Source organism: Taudactylus pleione, unplaced genomic scaffold (genome assembly GCF_031769625.1).
Source record: "Taudactylus pleione unplaced genomic scaffold, aTauple2 ptg000571l, whole genome shotgun sequence".
In the NCBI taxonomy this organism is placed as follows: Eukaryota; Metazoa; Chordata; class Amphibia; order Anura; family Myobatrachidae; genus Taudactylus; species Taudactylus pleione.
Genome location: NW_028284973.1, coordinates 3,724,724 through 3,748,611, shown reverse-complemented (window position 1 = coordinate 3,748,611; position 23,888 = coordinate 3,724,724). Strand labels below are relative to the sequence as shown.

General features: G+C 42.1%; 1 protein-coding gene across 1 annotated transcript in view; it reads left to right on the top strand.

Moving 5' to 3' along the window:
* Positions 1-23,888, top strand: part of DGKB (diacylglycerol kinase beta) — a 511,490-nt gene that overhangs the window by 55,858 nt on the left and 431,744 nt on the right. The window contains exons 9-11 of the mRNA XM_088453127.1: positions 1,403-1,491; positions 1,572-1,688; positions 18,074-18,172. Of these exons, the coding sequence (XP_088309253.1) occupies positions 1,403-1,491; positions 1,572-1,688; positions 18,074-18,172 (305 nt within the window). The remainder of the gene's footprint in view (positions 1-1,402; positions 1,492-1,571; positions 1,689-18,073; positions 18,173-23,888) is intronic.

Below are 23,888 nucleotides of genomic sequence, written 5' to 3'. Positions count from 1 at the left end.
ACATTAAAAGCATCTTAAGTTTTTTCTATCCTCATTCACTTATTATTCATTTAAATGTATTAAAAATTGTCCACCAACATCTCTTCTTCACAGGACTTTGATTTAAAAAGGTGCTACCCCTCACCAACTTTGATAAAAGTTTGTTATTAATTTTTTATACATTTCCAAAAAATATTTTTTTTAATTGGGATTTATTTTCCACTGCAATAATTATTCTAATTCTTAAAAATGATAACAGTGGAAGTGAAAGCCCAAAGGATCAGAGGAGCAGTCCTTGGCAGTAGAAGGATCATGTCACTGGTCCCCCCCTTACTTTTGGGCTCCATGGCAGCCAAATGGGATGTTATGGCGGTAGTTCTACCCTTTTTGAAACCCAAAGTAGAAAATATACAGTGAATGGGAACCAAGGATAAGAGGATGATTAGCAAAACTGAGAGATCGAGTGCAGAGTTTTCAAAATCTCAGATGTAATTGTAGAAATTTAAGGTTTGGGGCTTGTTGTAGATCTAGTGACACTCAACATTAAGTAGACATCAGTGGCTGATATCTAAGATAGTATAAAGACCAGGCCTCTACAATTTTAATCAAAAGACTCTTGCCTGCCTAAGGGAATGCCTGAAAGTCTACTAATCATAATTCAGTTGAACTTATATTTTACAAAGTTTATGTTGACAATAGTGCAAAGGTTTGTTTAAAGTTTCCAAGTGAAATGGATGTCTTTTCATTGTCACACACACACAATGTTTTGTTTTCCTTGTGATGACATTGATACTATGATGCCTAATGTGCCCTGGAAAATCAAATGTTGGAAGCAGATGGTGTATTCCGGAAAGGCAACAAATTTACGCATTGAAGACATAGTGTTGTTGTAGGTTACAAATGAACTCGTGCTGAGTACATGGCATCTATGACAACACTTGCTATCTGGAAATGGACTAATCAGCTATTTAAGGATCGGATAAACCAATATACGGAACATCATAAACTCATATGGCTTTTACTTTCATGCTTGCCAGCTGCTCATAAGCTTATATTTTGGAAAATGTAGATATTTTATTAACAAATGACACAAGTCCATTTGGCTGCCATTAATTTGTCTTCAAAGTACTTGTCATTTGGGGGGGATCATTTTAAAAAAAAATTTGTTGGGACTGATTGGATTAAGCATTTCCTGCCCTGCTCTGATCAGGTTTTCTTGTTTTATATGCATAATGTTTCCTGTAATTATTGACCTTCTGAAATTACTGAAACAGCCGAAGTTGTGATTTATTGGGAGCTACTGTCGTTGCCTTATCTGGAAATGTGGTTGTGTTTCTTCTGCTAGAATTGAAAACAAAAGTTCAATAGCCTCCTATCGTTATTTATTACTCTTTCTTTCAATGCATTTATTTTGTTTTTCCAGTTTGCAAATATACTTGTCATGAACGCTGTGTTGCCAGAGCGCCCCCATCTTGCATTAAAACCTACGTGAAGTCAAAAAAGAACACAAATGTAAGTACGATGCCACTGTCTTTAGACTATGATAAACAGAAAATACTGATATGTTATAAATTACCCCATTTATTTTGCAGGTTATGCATCATTTTTGGGTGGAAGGGAACTGCCCGACAAAATGTGAAAAATGCCACAAAGCCATTAAGTGTTATCAAGGCCTCACCGGACTACATTGTGTGTGGTGTCAAATTACGGTAAATAGTTGCATCTCTTGGTTTCTTTATATTTTGTGGTGAAATTATAAAATTGTGGGAAAGGGAAAGTGCAGTTGTCCATATCAGCCAATCAGATTTTATCTAATTTTTATAGTGCAGTTTAGAAAATGAAAGCCAACTTCTGATTGGTTGCCAAGAGTATTGCCATATTATTCTACACTACACTTCCACACCTAACATTTTAGACTTTTACTTACATAACTGGTGCCATTTATAAAAAGAAATATTCTATAACTCATAGCAACCAATCATGTGTTGGCCTTAATTTTTTAAATGTGGACAAGAAAATCACAGAATTGGTTCCAGAGGCTTACAGCGCAGTACATAGTTAAATGTATCATTCCAATGTTTATTCAAAAAATACCAGCCTTTCCATCTTTATTACTGTATGTTTCTGATTTATTGAAAAAAACGATGCTGAGTGCCACTTTAATTAGCGAGGCCAATAAAATCTGGCCAGGGGGCATCTGCTATTTTTTAAAGTAAAAACATATTTGAATATAACTAATATATTCTATATTTGCTTTCACTAATCTGTGCATAGGGAGTTTATGTTATGCAGAATTACTCTGTAAAGGGAAAACAATAGTGGAGGCTGAAAGTAGAGTAACATGCAAAATTTTGAGTTAGTATATAATTATCACAAATTAAAAAAAAACTATTGTTACATTTCTAAGAGTTTTTATTCCACTGTGTATTGTCTTCAAATTAATTGCTATTTTAACAAAGGTGTACAAAAATGAATGTTAAATATTGTTAATGTTAATTTCATGTAATTTTTATATCAGAGTATATATTTAGTTTAAAATGTAAAAATAAAATGTATTACAATATTAAGATAATTTTATGAAGTTTATTTCTGGAATGATTCCACTTTAATTTTTTAATAGTAAACACCATATGTAAATACATTTTTCTCCTTGTCTGTGCTGCCGCACATTTATAAAATAAACCCATATTAAAGCGAACAATCTGTTAGCTTTTAAAATGAAAACATTTTGGAGAGGCCTTACATATTTTGATTGTTTTCAAATAATTATTTTCTCATTATACAAAAATACTATATTTTCTTAAATGTCTGTTACCAAAAAGTATTAGATGACAAGATCAACATTTTTTTACTTCAAATTGTCTTTCAAAACAAATATAGTGTATAATCTTTATAAATATATGTTTGAATCATTAGTTAATACTTTAGAAATGTAATTGGTTAAAAAATACTTTAAGATAATGGAAATTAGAATACTAAAAAATTGCCATGTTAAACATCAAAATGTGAACAATAAAAGGGTTTTGGAAGAATTCTATGCTTGATTTTACTAAAAATATATATGCTAATATTGGTGATGTCTAAAAAACATTCTTGTAAACATTTGCCGGAGCAAAATTTAACAATTGGTGACAATATTATAATTGATCGCACTATTTGAAATGTTATATGTTTACAGGCATATTTAGATGATATGCCTGTAAACATATTGTACTCAAGTTTGCAAAGTAATTATTTTTGATTAACTTTCCATGTTTAATATCACTTTGACAAAATGGAATTTTCTAGCTAAGTATTTTTGTCGTTTTTTACGTTCTACTTTAACATTAGGTGTCTTCTAGTGCGGATCATTTTATGCTTAGCTATATTTTTTTTATTCAACATTTTTTTTTACTATTGACATATCTGCTCCTAAGTATGTACTTATCACAATTTTTAGCAGTATTGCAAAATATATATTCAACATATTTGAGGTTTATAAAGGGTATTCTATAAAAGTGATAAAATATAGATAATAGCTCATACACAATGTCCCAAAAATGTCTACAACTCCAGCATTAAGTGAATGGAGTTTATATTTTGCAAATGTTATATGCTATTTGGCTTACATTCTGGTCTCCTAAAGGAAACACTGAGGATGCAGCTGTTACAATTATAGCAACCTGAGTTCACTGTATATTATTTAAAAGCATTTCACTGAAAACGTAATAAAAATACTGTAGCTATTCACACGGCCATTTTCTCGGTGATTTGTGCATGCGCACTAGAGATGTCTCCAGGAACATGGTGCCTACACAATGCCAGAGTCTATTGCGCTGTCGGAGAGAAGGGGGCCCGCACGGAGGCTGCACACAGACCCTCTCTTCTCTTAAATGGCCCCTGATTATAGGAGTAATGTAATGTGGGAAACTCCTCCAAGAACAGCCCATAAAAGACTCTATGGGGTATACTTACTAAAGATCGATTTTAATCGATTTAAAATCGATGTTGTGTTTCTGGGACTGAATCACAAATTTACTAACAGTCAACTTTTGAATTAGTTTTTTAAGTACTAGTAAATGTGTGATTTAGCCCCAGAAACATAACATTGATATTGATCAATTTAAAATCGACTTTTAGTAAATATACCCCTATTTGTAGAATATTTAAAAGACACAACAAACAGATTAAATGAAATATTCATATTTCAATTATGTTCAGATCTAAGCAATATATAAAATTTTCCAACACATTAACTGAGAACTTTAGCCATTCTTAGCATACAAACCTTGGAATACTAGTCATTACTGGTACAAAGGTGAGGGACATGTTTCTGGATAATTAAGTCAGCAAGCTCGCCAAAAAAGAATCCATCATCTCAGACCAGGTATCCAGGATGACAAAACTTACTAACATTTAAATAACAATATTTCAAAATATATAATATCTTCAAAGCTTCAAATGGGCTCTGAAAACCCACTTCTTTATTAAAGGCTTTTATCCTAACCCACTGCTCCATGCTCCTCGCTCACTGTCTCTCCCCTCTGTTTTACCCCTGTCTGTCTGCCCTCCATTATAGATTGCAAGCTTTCAGGTGCTTTTGTTTCCCTTATCATCATATACTTCCCACTACCAATAGCAACACCAGTCCTTTCGGTTCAGCTGGTGCTGCTTTTGTGGGAATACTGACTAAATGTACAGCAATGGTTATACTGTATACTTATACCCAATGTACTGCAAAATTTTATACAGTAAGTGTTTCACAATTGCACTGCATCTGTTTATGTACTATGGCCCTCATTCAGAGCCGTACGCTCTGAGCAGAGCGCACGCTCTGCATGAGGGCCGGGCTCCATTTTCATGGAGCGTCCTCCTGGACGCTCGTATAGCTGTGGGTCACCACCCACAGGCTATATGAGCGTGCATTTTGATGGCCGCGATGGTCGTGACCATCGCGACCATCGAAATTGCGAGCCGGAGCCTGCGGTTGAGGTTTTCAACCGCAAGCTCCGGAGTGATTTTGGCTCTATCAGAGCCAAAATCACTCCCACTGACATCACTAGTGATGTCAGTGGGCCGGCTTCTGACGGGAGGCGTTCCCGTGGGAACGCCCCCGGCACGCCCACCAAAGGGGGCGTGCTGTCAATCAACATTGACAGCACGCCCCCTTTGATCGGACACAACGAGCGAAGGAAAGTCCTTCGCTCGTCGTGTCTGGCGCATGCGCACGACGGAGCTCCCTCCGTCGTGCGCATGCTCAGTGCAGACCATCGACCCACTTGCGAGCGGACAGCCGCTCGCGAGTGGGTCTGAATCAGGCCCTATGTAAGGCACTGCAGGCCCCTTATGTCAGGCTATGAATAAAGTATAATAAATAATAGTTATGTCCCAACTTTGTGTTACTTGGATTGTTATTTGAGCCATATTCGGATTTAAGCTTTTACTGCCAATGGACACAAAATCAGTGCACCTCAATGACAGTACTGCTGCTGCAATCATGTTGCCTATTGGGATTCCATATGCTACCTATCCATTCCAATTAAGTTATTTTTGGTTAATCTCCGAATATCTTTTTGTCCAGCGCTCTTCATTGTTGCCATTACTAATATGTAATATTGCCATCAACAATATGCAATCATCAATCATTAAAGCAGTAGTATTATCAACCATTGCACAACATTCCTGTAGCACATGGAAAGGATTTGGCCAGTGGCAAGATCTCAGTGGCAACAGTGACACCTGTAGGTTTTAAGTAAATACAATTTACAAATCTATAAATCTTTGAATAGTGCAATTCGTGGGAATTATTTAGTCCATATACTGTATAACTTCATTATCCCTATTGGTATACTTCAAAATTTTTATCGATATACTTCAATATCCCTATCGATGTCCCCACAAACTCCACTGTCTCTAAACTCCTTGGCCTCACATCTACACTTGGTCTCTCTCAATGGACCTCCTTGCCCTCCCATTTGAGTGGATACTCACTTGATCTGGTCTTCACTCACCACTGTGATATTTCTGATTACACCAATTCCCCTCTCTGACCATCACTTTTCTCTTTTCATATCCCTCACCCCTTCTCAACCTCTGTCTTCCATGGCTGCCATCACTTAGCATAACCTGGGGCAATTGATACTGTATCCTTATTCTCCCTGCTTGACTCGCTTATCTCCTTCATTATCTCTCTCCTGCCCTGAATAAGCCATTTACCTTTACAATGTCTCCCTTACTTCTGCTCTTGAGTTTGTTGCTCTGGCCATCACTACTCACCCTCAAAGAGCCACACCTCAACCCTCGCTCTCGAAATGTACCAGATACCTGCAAAACTGCTCACAAACTGCGGAGCGACAGTGGAGCAAATAACGCACCTATGCAGACTTCCTCCATTTCAAATTTATGCCCTCATTCTTGTGCTGCCCTCTCCCCCTCTAAACAGTTGTATTTCAAGAACCTCATCTCCTCCCAGTCCTCAAATCTCTGGCATCTCTTTGTTATTTTCAACTCCCTCCTTTGCCCACCCCTTCCTCACCTCCCCTTCTCACTCTCTGCCCTTGACTTTGCCACCCACTTCACATCTAAAATTGACTCCATACATCAGGGCATCTCATCCCACCAGACCCTCAGCACTCCTGCCCCTCCTTTCCCAGACCATACCTCCACATCCATCTTACCAACTCTTACATATTTCTCCCCTGTATCTGGAGAGGAAGTCATGGCCTTCATTCAGTTTACCCCCTACCACCTCCTCCCTTGTCCCTATTCCCTCCCGTCTCCTCTGCTACCTCTCTCCTATTTCCTGCTTTTATCTTGCCCATCTCTTGAATCTTTCCCTCACATGAGACACTGTCCTTTCTGCATTCAAGCATGTCCTTGTCTTTTCATGAAAGATAGCAATGATATATTTGCTGCCAAATCCAAGGGCAACTACTCTCTACTCATTCTTCTCCACATCTTTGCTGCTTTTGACACTGTGAACGACCTTCTCCTCTTGCAAATACTTCACTACCTAGGTCTGCGTGATAATGCCCTCTCTTGGCTGTCCTCCTACCTCTCTGACCACTCTTTCTCTGTCTCCTCTCTTGACTCTATTTCACCCCAACTTCCACTAACAATAGGTGACCCCCCAAGGTTTTGTGTTGGGACCTCTCCAATTCTCCCTCTATACGTCCTCTCTAGGTGAGCTCATCCGCTCTTTTGGCCTTCAATATAATCTCCATGCTGATGACACTTAGCTATACTGTACCTCTCCTCCCCTGACCTCTACCCCTCTCTCCTCGCTTGTATCTAAAGCTGTCTCTCTCCTATCTCTTCCTGGATTTCCCAGTGCTTTCTTAAACTTAAGACTGAAATGATCATCTTCCCACCCTCCCGCATAACATCATCTCCCACAACTTAATTATCTATTAGCAGCACAGCCATCTTCTCTAGCCCCAAAGTGTACTGTCTTGGAGTTATCCTGGACTCTTCCTACCACTGGAATTCTCTCCCTATTAAACTTTCCACACCTCTCTACTACACTTCAAAAGGGCTCTCAAAACTCACTTCTTCATCTGAGCCTGCCAGCTCTCATCCTAATCCGCTGCTCCTTGCTCCTTCCTCACTTTCTACTCCATCTGTGTCACTCCTTTCAGTTTGTCCCTCCATCCAAAGTGCGCTGTCTTGGAGTTATCCTGGACTCTTCCTTCTCCTTCAAACCACATATTCAGTACCTCACACAGTCCTGCCATTTCTATCTCAGAAATATTTCTAGGATAAGACCCTTTCTCATCCTGAATGCTAATAAGAGCCTCATCTACTCACTGGTCATCTCCAGACTGGACTACTGTAACCTCCTCCTATCTGGCCTCCCTCATTCCCGCCTCTCTCCACTTCAGTTAGTCATCAATGCTGCTGCCCAGCTCATCTATCTCTCCAAACTACTACATCTGCCTCCCCTCTCCTGCAAGCCCTACACTGGCTCTTCTTCCCCCTTCAGAACCCAATTTAAGCTTTTCACACTCACATACAAAGCCCTCGCCCGATAATCTCCCATTTACATCTCTGACCTTAACTCCCTTCACACTCCCACCTGCCCACTTCGCTCCACAAATGCACGCCACCTCTCTTGCCAGCTGATCACTTCGTCCCACTCCCGCCTCCAAGATTTTGCCTGTGCTGACCCTACCACTGGAATTCTCTCCCTGTTAGACTTTCCACACCTCTCTACTAAACTTCAAAAGGGCTCTCAAAACTCACTTCTTCATCTGAGCCTGCCAGCTCTCATCCTTGCTCCTTCCTCACTGTCTACCCCATCTGTGTCACTCCTGTCAGTTTGTCCCTCCCCTTTAGATTGTAAGCTCTCATGAGCAAGGCCCTCTTTCCTGCTTCTCCTTTCCCTTACTAACACTATCTTATACTCCCTACAACTGCACCTAACACTTAATTGCTGCTGCCCCGCTGCTTATTTGAGTCTAATGATTGCGAAGGGAGCATGGTTTATAAACCATATTCTTGTCCCTCAATGTTTTGTAAGTCATTGATTTCTTGTTTTGCTCATATGTAAGGCGCTGTGGAACCCTTGTGGCGCCATAAAAATAAAGGATGATACTAATAATACAAACGATGCAATATGTTAATTGATACTTAGTAATGGGAGTTAAATTCATCAAGCTCCGACAATGCTGTCATTTTCGTGGTTTGAGTGCAGGAACCTTTTCATATGGTGTTTGTTCCCGCACCCCCGCTATTTCCGTATGGGAAGGAGTCCCGGGTTTGGATCCCTCCACCACTGCTCGGGACCTTCCACCAGAAGTCAAACATGCTTGAACTTAATTTCACGCAGGCGCACTTGCACTGCCATGTGAGACTCCTCAGTTCTAAGTTATAACACCCTGCTTCAGCATTGCAAGCAACTACCAATTTACTGCACATTTAATTTTTGTATGTATGTTTTTCTACTCTGCACTGTTTAAATCATTACAGTACCACTGTCAATTTATTTCTATACCACTGTAGTATCTACAATTGTTTCACACCTATATATTTTTTAGTATACTTTATCCTAATTCTAAAGTCCTGCAACGTTAACAGTTCTAAACTCCTTTTGTTTATAATATACCATTGTAGTTATGCCTTTTCATCTACCAGCACTGTTCTTCTTTTTATCTGATTTTGACATTTGAACTGTACTGTTCCTGTATCTCACGCTCATTACTACTACTACTAACGTTTCCCTCCCTCCAATTTCCTAATCTATACTATGTCTTTTTTCTTCTACTCCCCCCTCACTCAGCAGCTACATTATTGTCTCCTCTACTACCAATTCCACCTCTTTCCTCCATCCATAGTCTCCTCCACCTTCTCTCCCTCCTTCCTCTCTTCTGTCTCTCTTCATCACATAAAATACTCTCCACTGCATCTCCCGTAACTCCAGTATTATTTACTTTTCTTCCACCATGGTCCTCCACCACCACCACTAGAACCTGCACCCTCCCTTTTCTCCAAGTCACCGCTCTTCTTCTCCACTCACACCACACTAAACCTCCACCTTATCCACCACCTGCTGTCAGAAGCCTGCCACAAACCCACGCTCTCTTCATCCCCCCGTTCTAAATCAATCTCACCTCCACACATCAACCCTAATAATCTCATTCTCCTCTCGCCTCTTAACTCTGGGCCTCTCTCCTGTGCCCTCTGGAAAGCCAGTTCTGTCCATAATAAACTGGTCCCCGTTCATGAGCCCTTCATCTGCAACTCCTTGATTATCCTTGCAATCACCAAACCCTTGATTTACTAATCTGATACCACTGCTCCTGCAGCTATCTCCTTTGGGGGCCTCACATTCTCTCACACACCCTGGATTGGAGGTTTCCATGGTGGTGGTCTTGGGGTCCCTCTATCCTTGGGTCACTCCTACCAACTCTTACCTTATGAACCCTCCATTTCATTCTTTCCATTCAACACTCATAACAGTCTCCTCTTCCAACTTCTTCGAGTAGCTGCCTTTTTTCTTACCCCTGGCCTTAGCTCAAAATTCCTCCATCACTTTGCTTCCTGGTTCTTAATCTTCAAATGGGCTCTCAAGTCCTATTTCTACCTCAAAGCTTTCCAGCACTCATCTTAACCCACTACTCTATGCTACTTTCTCACTATCTAGCCCATCTGTGTCTCCCCTGTTTGTCTGCCCCTCCCCTTTAGAATATAAGCTCTCACGAGCAGGGCCCTCTTCCCTTACATGCTTCTCCCTGCCTTACTTTTACTTTCATTTGCAATGGCACCTAACACTTGGTTCCTGACACCCTGCTGCTTATTTAGGTGTTATGCAGCAATGTTTATAAATCAATGCCCTGCATTGTTTGTACTGTTAATAACTGTTTCCTTGTGTGCTCATTTGTTTCTGTACTTTGTAAGGCGCTGCAGAACCCTTGTGGCGCCATATAAATAAAGGATGATAATAATAATAATAATAATAATAATAATAATAAAGTCTAAGTACTAAAGTCATAGGCAAAGGAAGGGGGGGGTTCCGGGTGCCTGGAAACCCCCCTCCCCAGTCTACACAATAGAAATAGAGTGTAATACAATTTTACTAGTGCTGCATGTTCTCCTCAGTATTACAAATTCAATAAGTAGAGCCAGTAATGAATACACCTGTGCACCAACGAGGAGATTTAAAATACACGTAATCTAGGGGTGCCCTGCTATAGACCATCTATAGGGTTAATTATTAATACTGTTATCCAGTGCATAAGAACACCAATGTATGCATATATGTCCAGGGCAGTGGTAGGTTCTTCTTCTGCTCCCTCAGACTCCCGGACTTGCTTCAATGCTCTGGAATGTTGCCCACATCTGAAATAAAAAAACATTCAGCTCAGACAGGATGGCCCTACTGCCGCATCTAACGACACACAGGCACCTGGGTCCAGGGGCGCCCACACCGCACACCCTGCACCCATATAGTTTCATACTTACCCGTCCGTAGTCACCAGCGTGCTTCTCCGCAGCAAAAATCACTCCGAATATGTTGGCGGCTATTTTTCCGGTGTCTCTGTGCATGCGCAGTACTGCTGTCCCTGGGAAAATGTCACAGGATCCATTTTCCAGGAGACCCGCACATGCACAGTAGATTCTTAATAATTAACATAATGAATAGGCCCCTTAATAATGACACATTTAATATTTAATGTATGTAACAATTTTACAAATTTGAGTCCAGTTATTGAAATGTTATTTCAGTTTGCACATTCTGCTGTCAAATTGACTCTTTCTATTACCTAATGAGATATGTTTCATGCAAAGTTTTTGCAATTTGTAATGTGACAAATGTTTAAATAAACATGATGTTGCTCTTGTTCCTAATTTAGTGTGTGATACTTTCCAAAAAGGTGTGGTATGTAAATTCACTGTAAAAATGCTGACAAAATAAAGACGTCTGTATATTTTAATGTATAATTTAATGTCAGTGCTTTGAATAAAGAGCATTAATAATGTCCATGCAGGTTAAATAATTGCATGTAGCCCTGTGTACAAACTGTTACAGCGTTACCGTCATGATCTACACTCACGCACCTGCATGCACACGCACACACATTATTCTGATGGGAGGGGTTAATTAGTTAATAAATTAGTACATTACATACTTGCATTTTATTGCCCTATTATACTGTAGATTAACAGGAATTGATATTTTTACAGGTTGACGTTAATTGATACTTTTGAATTGTATTATATCCCATTAATTTTCAGTTCAACATTGTTGAGCATTAATCAATGAGCAACCGCACAGCAGAGCATTGGGAGAGTCCATTATTTCAGCTTTATTTTGCATATATTCAATATTTCTATTTCTACTAAACACTGTACTTAATAGATATATTGCATCTTACAGATCGATCACAGGCAGGTTTTCATATCTGTGTGAGCAGCTAATTAGACACACATACCATATACTATTGTAAAATATCATAGTTTACAGCAGAGCCGTAACTAGACTCTTTGGTGCCCTGTGCCAGAGAGAGCATTGGCGCTCCCCCCTCCCCCCATTTCTCAAAAAGGGTCATAAGATAGTGCACCTGAAAAAGGGCCATGGCTTCATGGGGAAGGGCCAGGGAAGAGACAGAGGAGGCCAGGAGATGCTGGGGATAAAAGAAGAGGAAGCTACAAGTGAGAATGATAATAAACAGGAAAATTGACAGGCCCGAACAGCGCCCCCTGCCCTGCGGTGCGCTGTGCCATGGCACTGGTCGCACTACCCTAGTTATGGCTCTGCCAGCATGTAGGGAACACTGTGGGGAAAACTTTAATAACAAAACATCACATTACACAACATGGAGAATTAACCAGCAAAAGTTTACAACAGAATAGTCGTAGCGTACAATATGAAACAGCACCACCTGCTGTCATTCCAGTGTAGCTGCCTGAACACTACTCAATCTGTAGCTGTTGACATGCTCCAAAACCCATTTGTAACAGCTGAGGCTTAGTCCAGGATTTATTCCTTGTGTTCTGATATAATGTCTCCTGTAACTTCCATTGCTATTTCATGGACGACTCGCTGGATACCATCCTCAGCTATTTCTGCTAGTGTTGCAGCTTCCACATTGCATTCAGGCTTATCCTATTGGTATTGTTACCTGCATTTTTTTGCCTATACTGCAGCTTCCACGCTGCATACAGACCTGCTCCTAGTACATCTCTGTTGGACTCCATCAGTGTCGCTTGGACAATGCATGCAAGTTACCTATATTATATTACTCTGTGCTCTGTGGTTAGTCAGGTTACTTGGTTATACTATTGTGATGACCCTGTATTGGATTCCCTGCTGTGCTATTGTCTTGGTACAGAGAAGGGTGCTGGTTCCAGGGCTTAGGGTTCAGTGTGAAGTATACGGTCTGTACACTGAGGTGTCAGTAGCTGTATAACTTATCCTGACTCTCAGTTCCTCACTGGGTTCCAGTTCCAGGTCTTGCATCAGAGCAGTATCAGGGTTACAGCTTCTTCAAGCTGGACTCTGACTACATTAGACTCTGATTCCTGGCCTGAGTTCCAATCTACCAGTACTATATTGTTCTGAGTCACGGAGGTCACCTTTGTCTCTGGAGTGTATCCCTGGTCTTGCTGGCCTTCACAGGTCACTAGCGAGGGGATGCCCAGTGGACCTGGGACCTCCTTCAGGCCCGCTCGCTAGTGCTGTGCGCTCGCAAGCGGACCGATGGTTTGCGAACGCACATGCGCACGCTTCGTTCTGCGCATGCGCAAACTACTCTGTGCGATCGCAGCCCGCTCGCTCGCCCAGCAAAGACAGCCCAGTGAAATGAGTGACAGGAGAGGCCGTTTGTGGGTGGTAACCGGGGCAGGACACTAATAACGGAGGAGTGGAGGTGCGAAAGCAGGCGTGCCTCTGTGTTTCAACGCAGTTTTTAAGGCATGCCTAATTAACAGGCAGCGTCATACTACACGTCACATGCCTGTTTTTTACACTGAAGTCCTCGCAGTGCTTGCGGCAGGGTAAGGCAGCCACAAGTGCTGCGATCGCTACCGATGGTGCTCGATGTACCAATGTTTTAATACACTTCCTGGAGATGACGTGCGCTAGTGGGCGTCTCAACATACGCTAATGGGTGTCTGCATACACAGAGCGATCGCTCGCACAGCCAAAGTGGGTGTATTTATGCCTTGGCGAGCGATCGCTTCCCATGCCGTAACTTTGACAAATTTGCATACGCTGGATGCTAGCGATCGCATCTAGCGAGCGACTCTGAATGAGGTCCCTGGTCTGTTCACTCCAGTTCCAGTTCAGTATCCATGCATATCAATAGCCTGTGGTTCCTACATTATCACTAGTGTGCCTATACTCCTGTTTGTACCTATAAGCCATGGGGGTCTATTTACTAAGTAGTGTTAGGACACAGAGTGATAAGAAAGTGATAAGGTGCCAGCCAATCAGCTCCCAACTGTCATTTTTCAAACGCAGCTTGTGAGATGACAGTTGGGAGCTGATTAGCTGGCACCTTATCACTTTCTTATCACTTTTCACTCTGTCTCCTAAAACTGCTTAGTAAATAGACCCTATGGTATCATTTAAGCTCCACGTTTCCTACACACATCCATCATACCCAAGGGTCCTGGGCAGGGGCTGGCTGGCAACTTTTAGCCTGGGGGGGCAAATGCATGCAGGCGGCCCTGGCAGAGGAGTAGCGTGTAGCCAGGGTGCCCGAAGAACGTGCGTGCTACGACGCCGCCCCCCCTCAAGTATTTCAGGGAGGAGGCGGGTCCATATGGGATTAATGTAAGGTAAAAATATAGATTAGGGGCAGCCCCCTGTCGTAGTGCCCATATGCAGTGCCCCCGTGTGCCACAGGAGATAACACCCTTATGCAGGCCTCCAGTAGTGCCCCCAGTAGTGATCCCCCCCTATGCAGTACCCCTTGTGCCCCCAGTAGTGTCCCCCCTGTTCAGTGCCCCTTGTGCCCCCAGTAGTAAGCCCCTTATATGGTACCCCCTATGCAGTGCCCCCAGTAGCAGTCCACCCCCCCATGCAGTGCCCCCAATAGTGGTAACCCTTATGCAATGTCCCTTAAATAGTGGCCCCAGTTGTAGTCTCCCCCCTATGCAGTACCCCCAGTATTGCCCTTTATATAGAGCCCCCAGCAGTGGTCCCTCGCAGTGCCCCCAGTGGTAGTGCCCTAGTAGTAGTCCCCTCCCCCCTATGCAGTGCCCCTAGTAGTAGTCCCCTCCCCTTGTAGTGCCCCCAGTAGTAACCCCCCCTTGTAGTGCCCCCAGTAGTAGTAGTAGTAGTCCCCCCTTGTAGTTACCCCAGTAGTAGTAGTCCCCCCCCTGTGTAGTGCCCCCAGTAGTAATCCACCCCCCTGGTAGTGCCCCCAGTAGTAATTCCCCCCTGGTAGTGCCACCATAGAAATCCCCTCCCTGGAGGTGCCCCCATAGTAATCCCCCCCCCCCCCTTGGCAGTGCCCCCAGTAGAGAGAGACTTAAAAAAAACAAAATAAAAAACCCTTACATGAAACTCCCGCTCCTGGTCCCGATGCATCCACCGGCTCCTCTGGCCGCTTTGCATTATGGGAGAGACGTCGTCATGACGATGGCTCTCCCATTACCCACTGCGGGAGCCGGAAGATGGCTCCCGCAGTGGGAGCAGCGGCAGCCGATGAGAGTCTGACAGACTCTCAGCGGCTGCTGATTACAGCAAACACACAGCTGCCGGCTGTGTGTTTGTGCTGCCGGCTGTGTGTTTGTGCTGTGTAGCGCTGACCGGACTCCGTCCTGCACCCTGCCCCCCGGCCCAGCCCGCCACTGGTCCAGGGCTAGATCTACAGAATATCATAACCGTGACACTCAGTGTTAGGTCCTCTGCATTTCTCAATCTATACCACATCTCTTGGCAAATTTATCAGCTCTTTTGGATTTCAGTATCATCTGTATGCGAATGATACTCAAATCTACCTGTCCTCCAAAGATTTGTCACCATCTGTATTGGTACGTGTCATTAAATGTCTCTCTGCCATTTCATCTTGGATGTCATCTCGCCACCTCAAACTTGATATATCCAAAACAGAATTAGTCATATTTCCATCGGCCAATAGTATTTACCAACCTGATATCCCTATCACTGTTGATAACGCCACAATCGACCCCACCCCACAGGCTCACTGCCTAGGTGCCATCCGTGACTCTGAACTGTTCTTTGTTCCCCACATTCAATCTGTCTCTAAATGCTTTTACATACATCTAAAAAATATATCCAGAATATGATCATATCTTACACAAGACACTGCAAAAACTCTAATCCATGCACTCATTGGGCAAAATTTACTAAGCGGCGGTTTCTATTCTATTCTAAACCCAGGCGGTTTGGTGGCGGGTTCTATTCTGTTCTAAACACCGGGGGTTTGGTGGCTTTTTTGCAGAGGTTCTAAAATGTGTTTTGACTGTGGTTTGGCGGCGGTTTTTCTATCTGCAGATATACTAAGGTCAAAACCGCTGCAAAACTGCCATCAAAACACATTTTAGAATAGAATAGAACAGGGCTGTCATTTAGAAACCACTGCAAAACCGCCACCAAACCCCCGGTGTTTAGAACAGAATAGAACCCGCCACCATACCGCCGGGGTTTAGAATAGAAACCGCCGCTTAGTAAATTTTGCCCTTTATCTCACGCATTGATTATTGCAATAGTCTCCTTACTGGTGTTCCCCAAAACAGGCTATCGCCACTACAATCCATTTTGAATGCAGCTGCGAGACTGATCTTCCTCGCCAAACATTCATTGTCGGCTGATCCGCTCTGTCAGTCCCTCAATTGCTTACGGTTTTCTACAGTATTCAATATAAAATACTTTTACAGTACTTACACATAAGGCTAACCAAACTACACCAACATATATCTCAGCTCGACATCTCCGCTCAGCACAAGATCTGCGTCTCTAATCCACACGCATTACTTGATCCCATTCACATTAACAGGACTTTTTATCAGGCTGCACCACCCTGTGGAATGCCCTCCCAAGCGCAATAAGACTTTCTTCTAGTCTCCAAACCTTCAAGGGTTCCCTGAAAACTCACCTCTTCAGATAGCTTATCAAATCCAGAACCACCCACACTACCATAAGCTATGCTACCCAATTACATCCCCTATATACATGTCCATACATAACATATTTTCTCTTTCTTCACTTTCACATCCTTCTGGCCCAAGGCCAACATTCCTGTGTGTCTGAATCATACAGCTCACCAAGAACCTCTGCAATCGCTGAAACATTATGCAATAGGTAGCACCTATCCTTGTGTATCAATTCTTATTTCACTATAGAGTGTACGCTTGTGAGCAGGGTCCTCTTACCTCTATGTCTGTCTTGTAAAGCACAACGGAATATGTTTGTGCTATATAAGTCATTGAGAATAATAATAGCGGCAAGCATTCCACCAATACACATTGAAAACAGTTATAAAAAAGCAAACCTATAATTCTAAGCAAACATCACTTTGATGTCATAATAATCAATCAGCCCCCACCCCCTCACACCCATGCCCCATAATGGTTGCAATAGGTTACTCCACACTTGCAATTTAATAACAGTCTATTGTGTATTCAGTATGTAGTCAAGAAGCCAGACTGTGAAATACCGGCATGGGAGTAATGATAGGCGTCAGGATTTCGATGCCTATTATTATCCACCCGCCGGAATCCCGACGCCCGGCATACTGAACAAAGGTAAGCCGGGCATCGCGAGTGTACAGCCGCGGGGGGGAGGGTTAGGTTTAGGGGCTCCTGGGAGGACTTGCGGTTAGGCACCCCCCCGATTGGGTTAGGGTTAGGCTAGGTGAAGGGGGTGTCAGGGTTAGGGTTAGGGGGGGAGAGGGGTAGAGATAGCATACTTAACTTCCCTGTCGGGATCTGCGCTGTTCAGGCCGCCAGCATCGGGATTTCAACCACTGGGCTCAGGTCCGGCGGTCATTCATACCGGTCCCGTGTATACATGCGGTGGTAAAGTTTTATATACTGTGTTTTTTAAGTATTTCATTAATCAATAGGTAATATTGTAGTATTTTTTGCTTATGATAGGGACCATTTATATAAATGTATGACATTTAGGAAAAATTACACAAACTACTAATATACGGCTTGGCTTGGGTGCGGGATCCCGGCGGTCAGAATCCCGACAGGGTTAGGGTACAGACACCTGTCAGTAAGTAGCCTAACCCTCCCCCTAAACCTAACTTTCCCTCCCCCAGCCTAAACCTAACCCCCCCCCCCCCCCCCAAAGCCTCTAACCCTAACCCCTCTACCTACCATCGGGATGCCGGCGCCGTGATTCTGGTGCCAACATCCCGACAGCCAGTATATAAACTACAGCCAGGATATAAACTACAGCCAGGATATAAACTACAGCCAGTATATAAACTACAGCCAGGATATAAACTACAGCCAGGATATAAACTACATCTGTAATGTACAGTATGTGTGTATGTATGCTTGTATGTATATATGTGTATGTGTGTGTGTATGTGTATATATATATATATATATATATATATATATATATATATTCTATTTCTAAACAAATATTAGTCTATGATGTTAGGCTTTAATAACTCTATATTGTCACCAACAGCTTCACAATAAATGTGCATCCCATCTGAAGCCTGAATGTGACTGCGGACCACTGAAGGATCACATTTTACCCCCCACATCAATCTGTCCGGTTGTGTTGGTGAGTTTATATTATACCTGAGAGCCTGGCATAAAACCGCACGTATTTCATTTGACCACTTGTTAGAAATGTCTTTTTCTTAATATACTGCTTTCCCATTAAGATGACAATGAAGTTTCATCAGGATAGGCAATAATAACGGAGGCTGAGTCAGACTTTATTACTTATATAGTACTTACCAGAAACGGTATAGCAGGTCACTGCTACATTTTACGTCTTTTAAAGATCCAGCTTCCCAGAAAGCTGAAGGTATTCTTATGGTCAGTTGTTGCTCGGGATGCACGTTGCATATCTGCAATGCAGAGGTCTTTCATCCAGAGGTTATTCTGAATAATTGCACTGTCTACATAGCATTTTACACTTCATAGTTTTAGGCACGGAAACACTATTTCACTCTAGCAAACTGAATGGGTCATTGCTTGGCCCCAATCAATGTGGAAATCTATTATAAAAACATACCTGGTTATCTATCAGCATTTGTTTGTCTTTCTACACAATTATCTATCTATCTATCTATCTATCTATCTATCTATCTATCTATCTATCTATCTATCTATCTATCTATCTATCACATACCTATCTATCTCATATCTATCTATCTATCTATCTCATATTTATCTATCTCATATCTATCTATCTATCTATCTATCTATCTATCTATCTATCTATCTATCTATCTATCTATCTATCTATCTATCTATCAGGCCCGTATTTGAGGTGAAAAGTCCGGATCTGCGATACTTTTTCGCCGATGACGTCACTTTCGCCTGTTTTGCTTTTACCCCGTATTCAATTTGAAAGAGGCAGAAAGTCAATGCAATGTACTAGGCGGAAAAGTTTCGCCTATGAATAGCAGGCGGAAAAAAGTGCAGAATTGGCGTTTTGGGGTGCAACGTTGCGGGAACCCCGTGCAGCCTTCAGACAGTCCCCCAAAGGTAAATTGTGTCAAAATATTTTTTTAAAACACTTAAGAACACCCCAAAAAATGACTTTAAAAAAGGGGGCAAAAAAAAAAAGTTGGGGCACAAAGTTAAAAACTAGCGAACTTGACTCTGTGGGGTCCCCAAGTATGCGCCAGGTGTTTTTTTGATTGCAGGTGCTTGCGGCAGGTGAATTTTTCACATTTTTACAACTTCACTTTAGCAACTTTTAAATATGCTGACCCCCATTTTCAAGTACCCCAAATTTTCTGGGATAAGTTATTTTCTTGAAAAAATACTCCTGAATACTATTCTGCATCACGTATACAAAAACGCTATTTAGCAGCTATTGAGCCCATTTAAAAACACCAAATAACTTCAGCAAGCCAAATCGGGGGTAACCATAGCTAACCCCCATGTCAGAGCATCTTTTGGGGGGTGTCAGGCTGATTTCCCCAAATCTGACAGTACTTTCCGCCTGTTCAAGTTTTGCCGGGTCCCATTGTCGCGTACTTTCAATTTGAATACGGGGTAAAGCCGGCACCCGTGCAATACTTTTCCACCTGCATAACAGGCGAAGTAGGGGGAAAGTTTGGGCCTTGAAAAAGTATCGCGGCTTGGCTCAAATTGAATACGGCTCTATCTATCTTCAGGGCAGGCTTGCCTACCCTCCCGAATATCGGGTGCCTCTCCCGACAGTCCGGAAAGGCAGGCAAGCCTCCCGGCTGCTGCCTGCCCACCCGACTACCTACTAGAAACCTCCGCAGTGGGGTGCCCGATGATGTGATTTGTGCTGAATTGCGTCATCGTGGCTCTGCCCCCTGCGTCACAATGCCTTTATTTTTGGCATTGTGAGGAGGGGGCCCCCAACATAGACCCATTGCCCTGCCACGCCCCCCACTGTTTGCAGGCATTCAGCTCCCTCCCGGAAGGAGGGAGCTGAATGTCGGCAAGTATGCTTCAGGGTCCATAATGGCTCCACAGGAATACCAATGTGAAATGATGTTCTTGGAGTGATGCAGGCACCAAACAGTTAAGCTTTCAGCTCCCAGGATGCCTCAGGTCCTCCTCCACATATACCCCACCCCTGGCCACTGTCATTCAGTTTTTTGATTGGTGCGGCAGGATAAGTTGCACTTTCTAATAGGAGGGACTGCTTAGCAGCCCCAAGCTTTTTTTTTTTTTTTTTATTTAGAGCAAGCAGCAAAGAGCGTCCTAATGGACGGAGATGCTGCTGCTCCATCTACCTCCGCCGTCTGTCTGTCTGTCTATCTATCTATCTATCTATCTATCTATCTATCTATCTTCTATCTCAGTGATCGCCAACCTAAATTGAGGTGTGAGCTACTTTAGTAAAATGAAACCTCCTGAAGAGCTACTATAATTGTATTTTCATTTAAGGATAATAACAAAAAAGCTTTTCGTCGAAAACAACGATGCATTTAATTATTACAATGATATTGTTGTAGTTTGTAAATAAAATTTAAGCACAGGAACGTTTCACTGTTAATTACCGGCCCCAAGGAGGTACGTGCAGTAGAGGAGCAAAAAATACTGTAGAGGCAGGGCTGCTGTGTGATTTTCCGGCAGGTCTGGGTGGGAGTCATTGGCTCTGCTGTAGCGTAGACGCCACACTGAAACACAGCTGCAGCAGTCACCTGACATGTCTCCCTGTGGCTCCACCCATGGCGTTGACACCACGGGGGAGCATGCGTCAGAGGTCACTTCTTCCTAGTTTACTCGGCAGTACAGCAGCTAGGTGAGCTACCAACATTAAGACAGCGAGCTACCGGTAGCTTGCGTGCTACAGGTTGGAGACCATTGCTCTATCTCTTATCTATCTCTTATCTATCTATCTATCTATCTATCTATCTATCTATCTATCTATCTATCTATCTATCTAAAATCAAACTCTATGTATATTTATCTTTGTCATATCTATCTATCTATCTATCTATCTATCTATCTTTTTTACCTTTTACCCCAAAATATATTTAGATACGCCGACGTTACCCCCTTGATTTGAAAGGAGGGAAATCCTATAGTAGTGCCTCCATATAATGCCCCTGTAGTAGTGCCCCCATATAATGCCCCTGTAGTGCCGCTTGTACAAAAAAAACCCACTTACCTTAATCCCCGCTCCTGCATCCGCCGCTGTCCTGTCCGCCCGGCTGCTCCTCGGAACTATGGGAGAGACGTCATGACATCTCTCCCATAGTGCGCATGGAGAGAGGCGGAAGCTGGAGTTCAGAAGAGAACTCCAGACTCCGGCTAACGCGGCGCTGCAGGGAAGGAGCCGGGCGCCGCTGGTAATAACATCTCAGCGGGCGTCCGGCTTAGAACCTCCCTGCGGGACAGCCGGGCATGTATATGAATGCCCCTAGGAATTAAATTTTCCCCCTTGTGGGGTAATTTACCCCTGTTCCCCGACCACTGATCTATCTCATATCTATCTATCTATCTATCAATCAATCCCTTTCATCAGTCCATCCCTATCAAGTGTGTCTGTCCGTTTTCTGTATCTATAGTAACTCTATTCTTTATCACCGCCCCCCTCCCCATTCCACACACACACGTCTGTCTCCCTTCCTCATATTTGTCTCAGTCGAGTCTGTTTGTCTTATAACTCTGTCTATCAGATTTCACAAAACATGTATATTATACTGTAAAAAAAAACAAAAAACGAACAACAGTTGATAACTCCGGGGCTCAGTGACTGTGTAGGCGATCTGGCACGGATAACATCATAAATGTTACTGATGTCCACAGACCATTTGCTAATCATTTCCAAAGCTCCTGTTTTCAGTTAATTCAGTTTCAGAATTTGTTGAGAAATCCAATAGAAATAAGTCTGACGATGTCATGTCGGAGGCAGCAAATGTGGGTGTTAGGGTCCATCTGTGGTGGTTGTGATGACATGTTTGACCGTCCCTCTATCAGCGAGACGAGGCACGTATCCTCAGCAGAGACCACGGCTGAAGTCACTGGACGGGTTGATTAAATAAATACATACGTGACACGAAGCTCTTTGCTTATCTGGATTTCATTGTGTTTTATTGAAAAAGAAAAACAGAGGAAGTCATTTTAATTTCTAAATTGTATTAGTTTTCTAGATGTATTTTTTTTTTCTTCATAACCAACAACAGACATTCTGTGACTCTGTTAGTGAATAATTAACAAGACATAGGCGACTATTATAGCTTTCAAAATTTAATACAAGTAATTGTGTTTTCTGGCATAAAAACAATAAGTTATTTTTAAATGTATTTAATTGAAGTTGGAATAAGGTAAAAGTTTGGCAGCACATTTCTCAATATTAATATCTTTATAATACACGGCAGATGTTTATATATGTAAAGCTGTGTTTCTTTACAAAAGGCAATTATTAATGTGGTCACAATAATAATAATAATAATAATAATAATAATTATATATTGGGGATGAGCAAATATTTTTTTTAAAATTCTAAATGTTAGGATTATTAGTGTGTTACAGGTGGCATGTCAGCTTGCAAAGTTGGTAGTAAAAAAAAATCTTTAAATAAAATTATTTTTGAAATACAAATGACATCAGAGATAATAAAAAAAACATGTACTATATATTAAATGTGAATTATAATATAATATTTCCCATTACTAGAAGTATATTACAACTTACTAACGGAGCAATTTTGTGGCTCTAGACACAAAGCCGCAGGCTGAATGCTTTTATATTGGTTACTTAATATCTGTAATAATTTACAGAAAGGTGACGTGTTAGGCATCTATTTATGAAACGGTGATAACCCCATTCTTCAGTGTTTTCGCTGGAGATAGGGGTTATCACTGCTTCTCCTAATAAGAAGAGGTAAACCACGAAAAAATCATTGATTTCTCAAGCAGTATCTTTCATTGAAGAGCATATGTATCAAGCCTTTGAGATAAATTAAGTGGGGAAGTTGCCCATAGCAACCAACTTTTAGCTATAATCTATCCAGGATCCCCTTCGGTGATATCTCTTCTCGCATCGTGGCATAGATGAGCGTGGCTACATCTGTACACAGAAATTGCATTCTGTAACGCTGCTATATGCAGCTATAGAGAACGCAACCGCATACCCACCAATGATTAATAGAGCCCTATAGGGTGGAGATTTATCAAAGCTTGGAGAGAGATAATGTGGACAGAAATTCCAACCAATCAGCTTCTGTCAGGCTGTGTTTTAAAATTTAGGAGCTGATTGGTCGGTACTTTATCTCTCAACTTTAGCTCTCTCTCCAAGGTTTGATAGATCTCCCCCAAAGTGTCCTTATAATACACAAAAGGTCTGATTCAAAGTCGCGGCCCTGTGTGCGCCTTTTTCCGCTGTAGCATCTGCAACTATATTAGAATACTGGCACACGCCCTCCCCTAATTGGCATCACCTGTGTATTATAAATGACTTTCAGTAGGCTTAAGTTAATACCTCTTTTCAGATGATAGTTTGTATGAACCACGAAAGAAAACTATTTGGGAAACCATTTTCCGAAACTTTAACTGAACTGCAGGAGCTTCACTTAATTCCATGTATCTTACAGAATAACTTTCCACCTAATTTACATTATAATGATATTTGCAGCAATCTCTAAATTCTATGTAACTGTGCCCTTGTGACTTTGCACCATCCCAAAACTCAACATTTATTTTGAATACATTTATGATTTACAAACTTTAGTCATAACTGCAGCTAAATCCATGTTACAAATGAAGGGGTGCAACTGTATTTAGTTTTTTTTGCCTGTAGGAAAATAATATTGCGCACAGTACACAAATACTGGG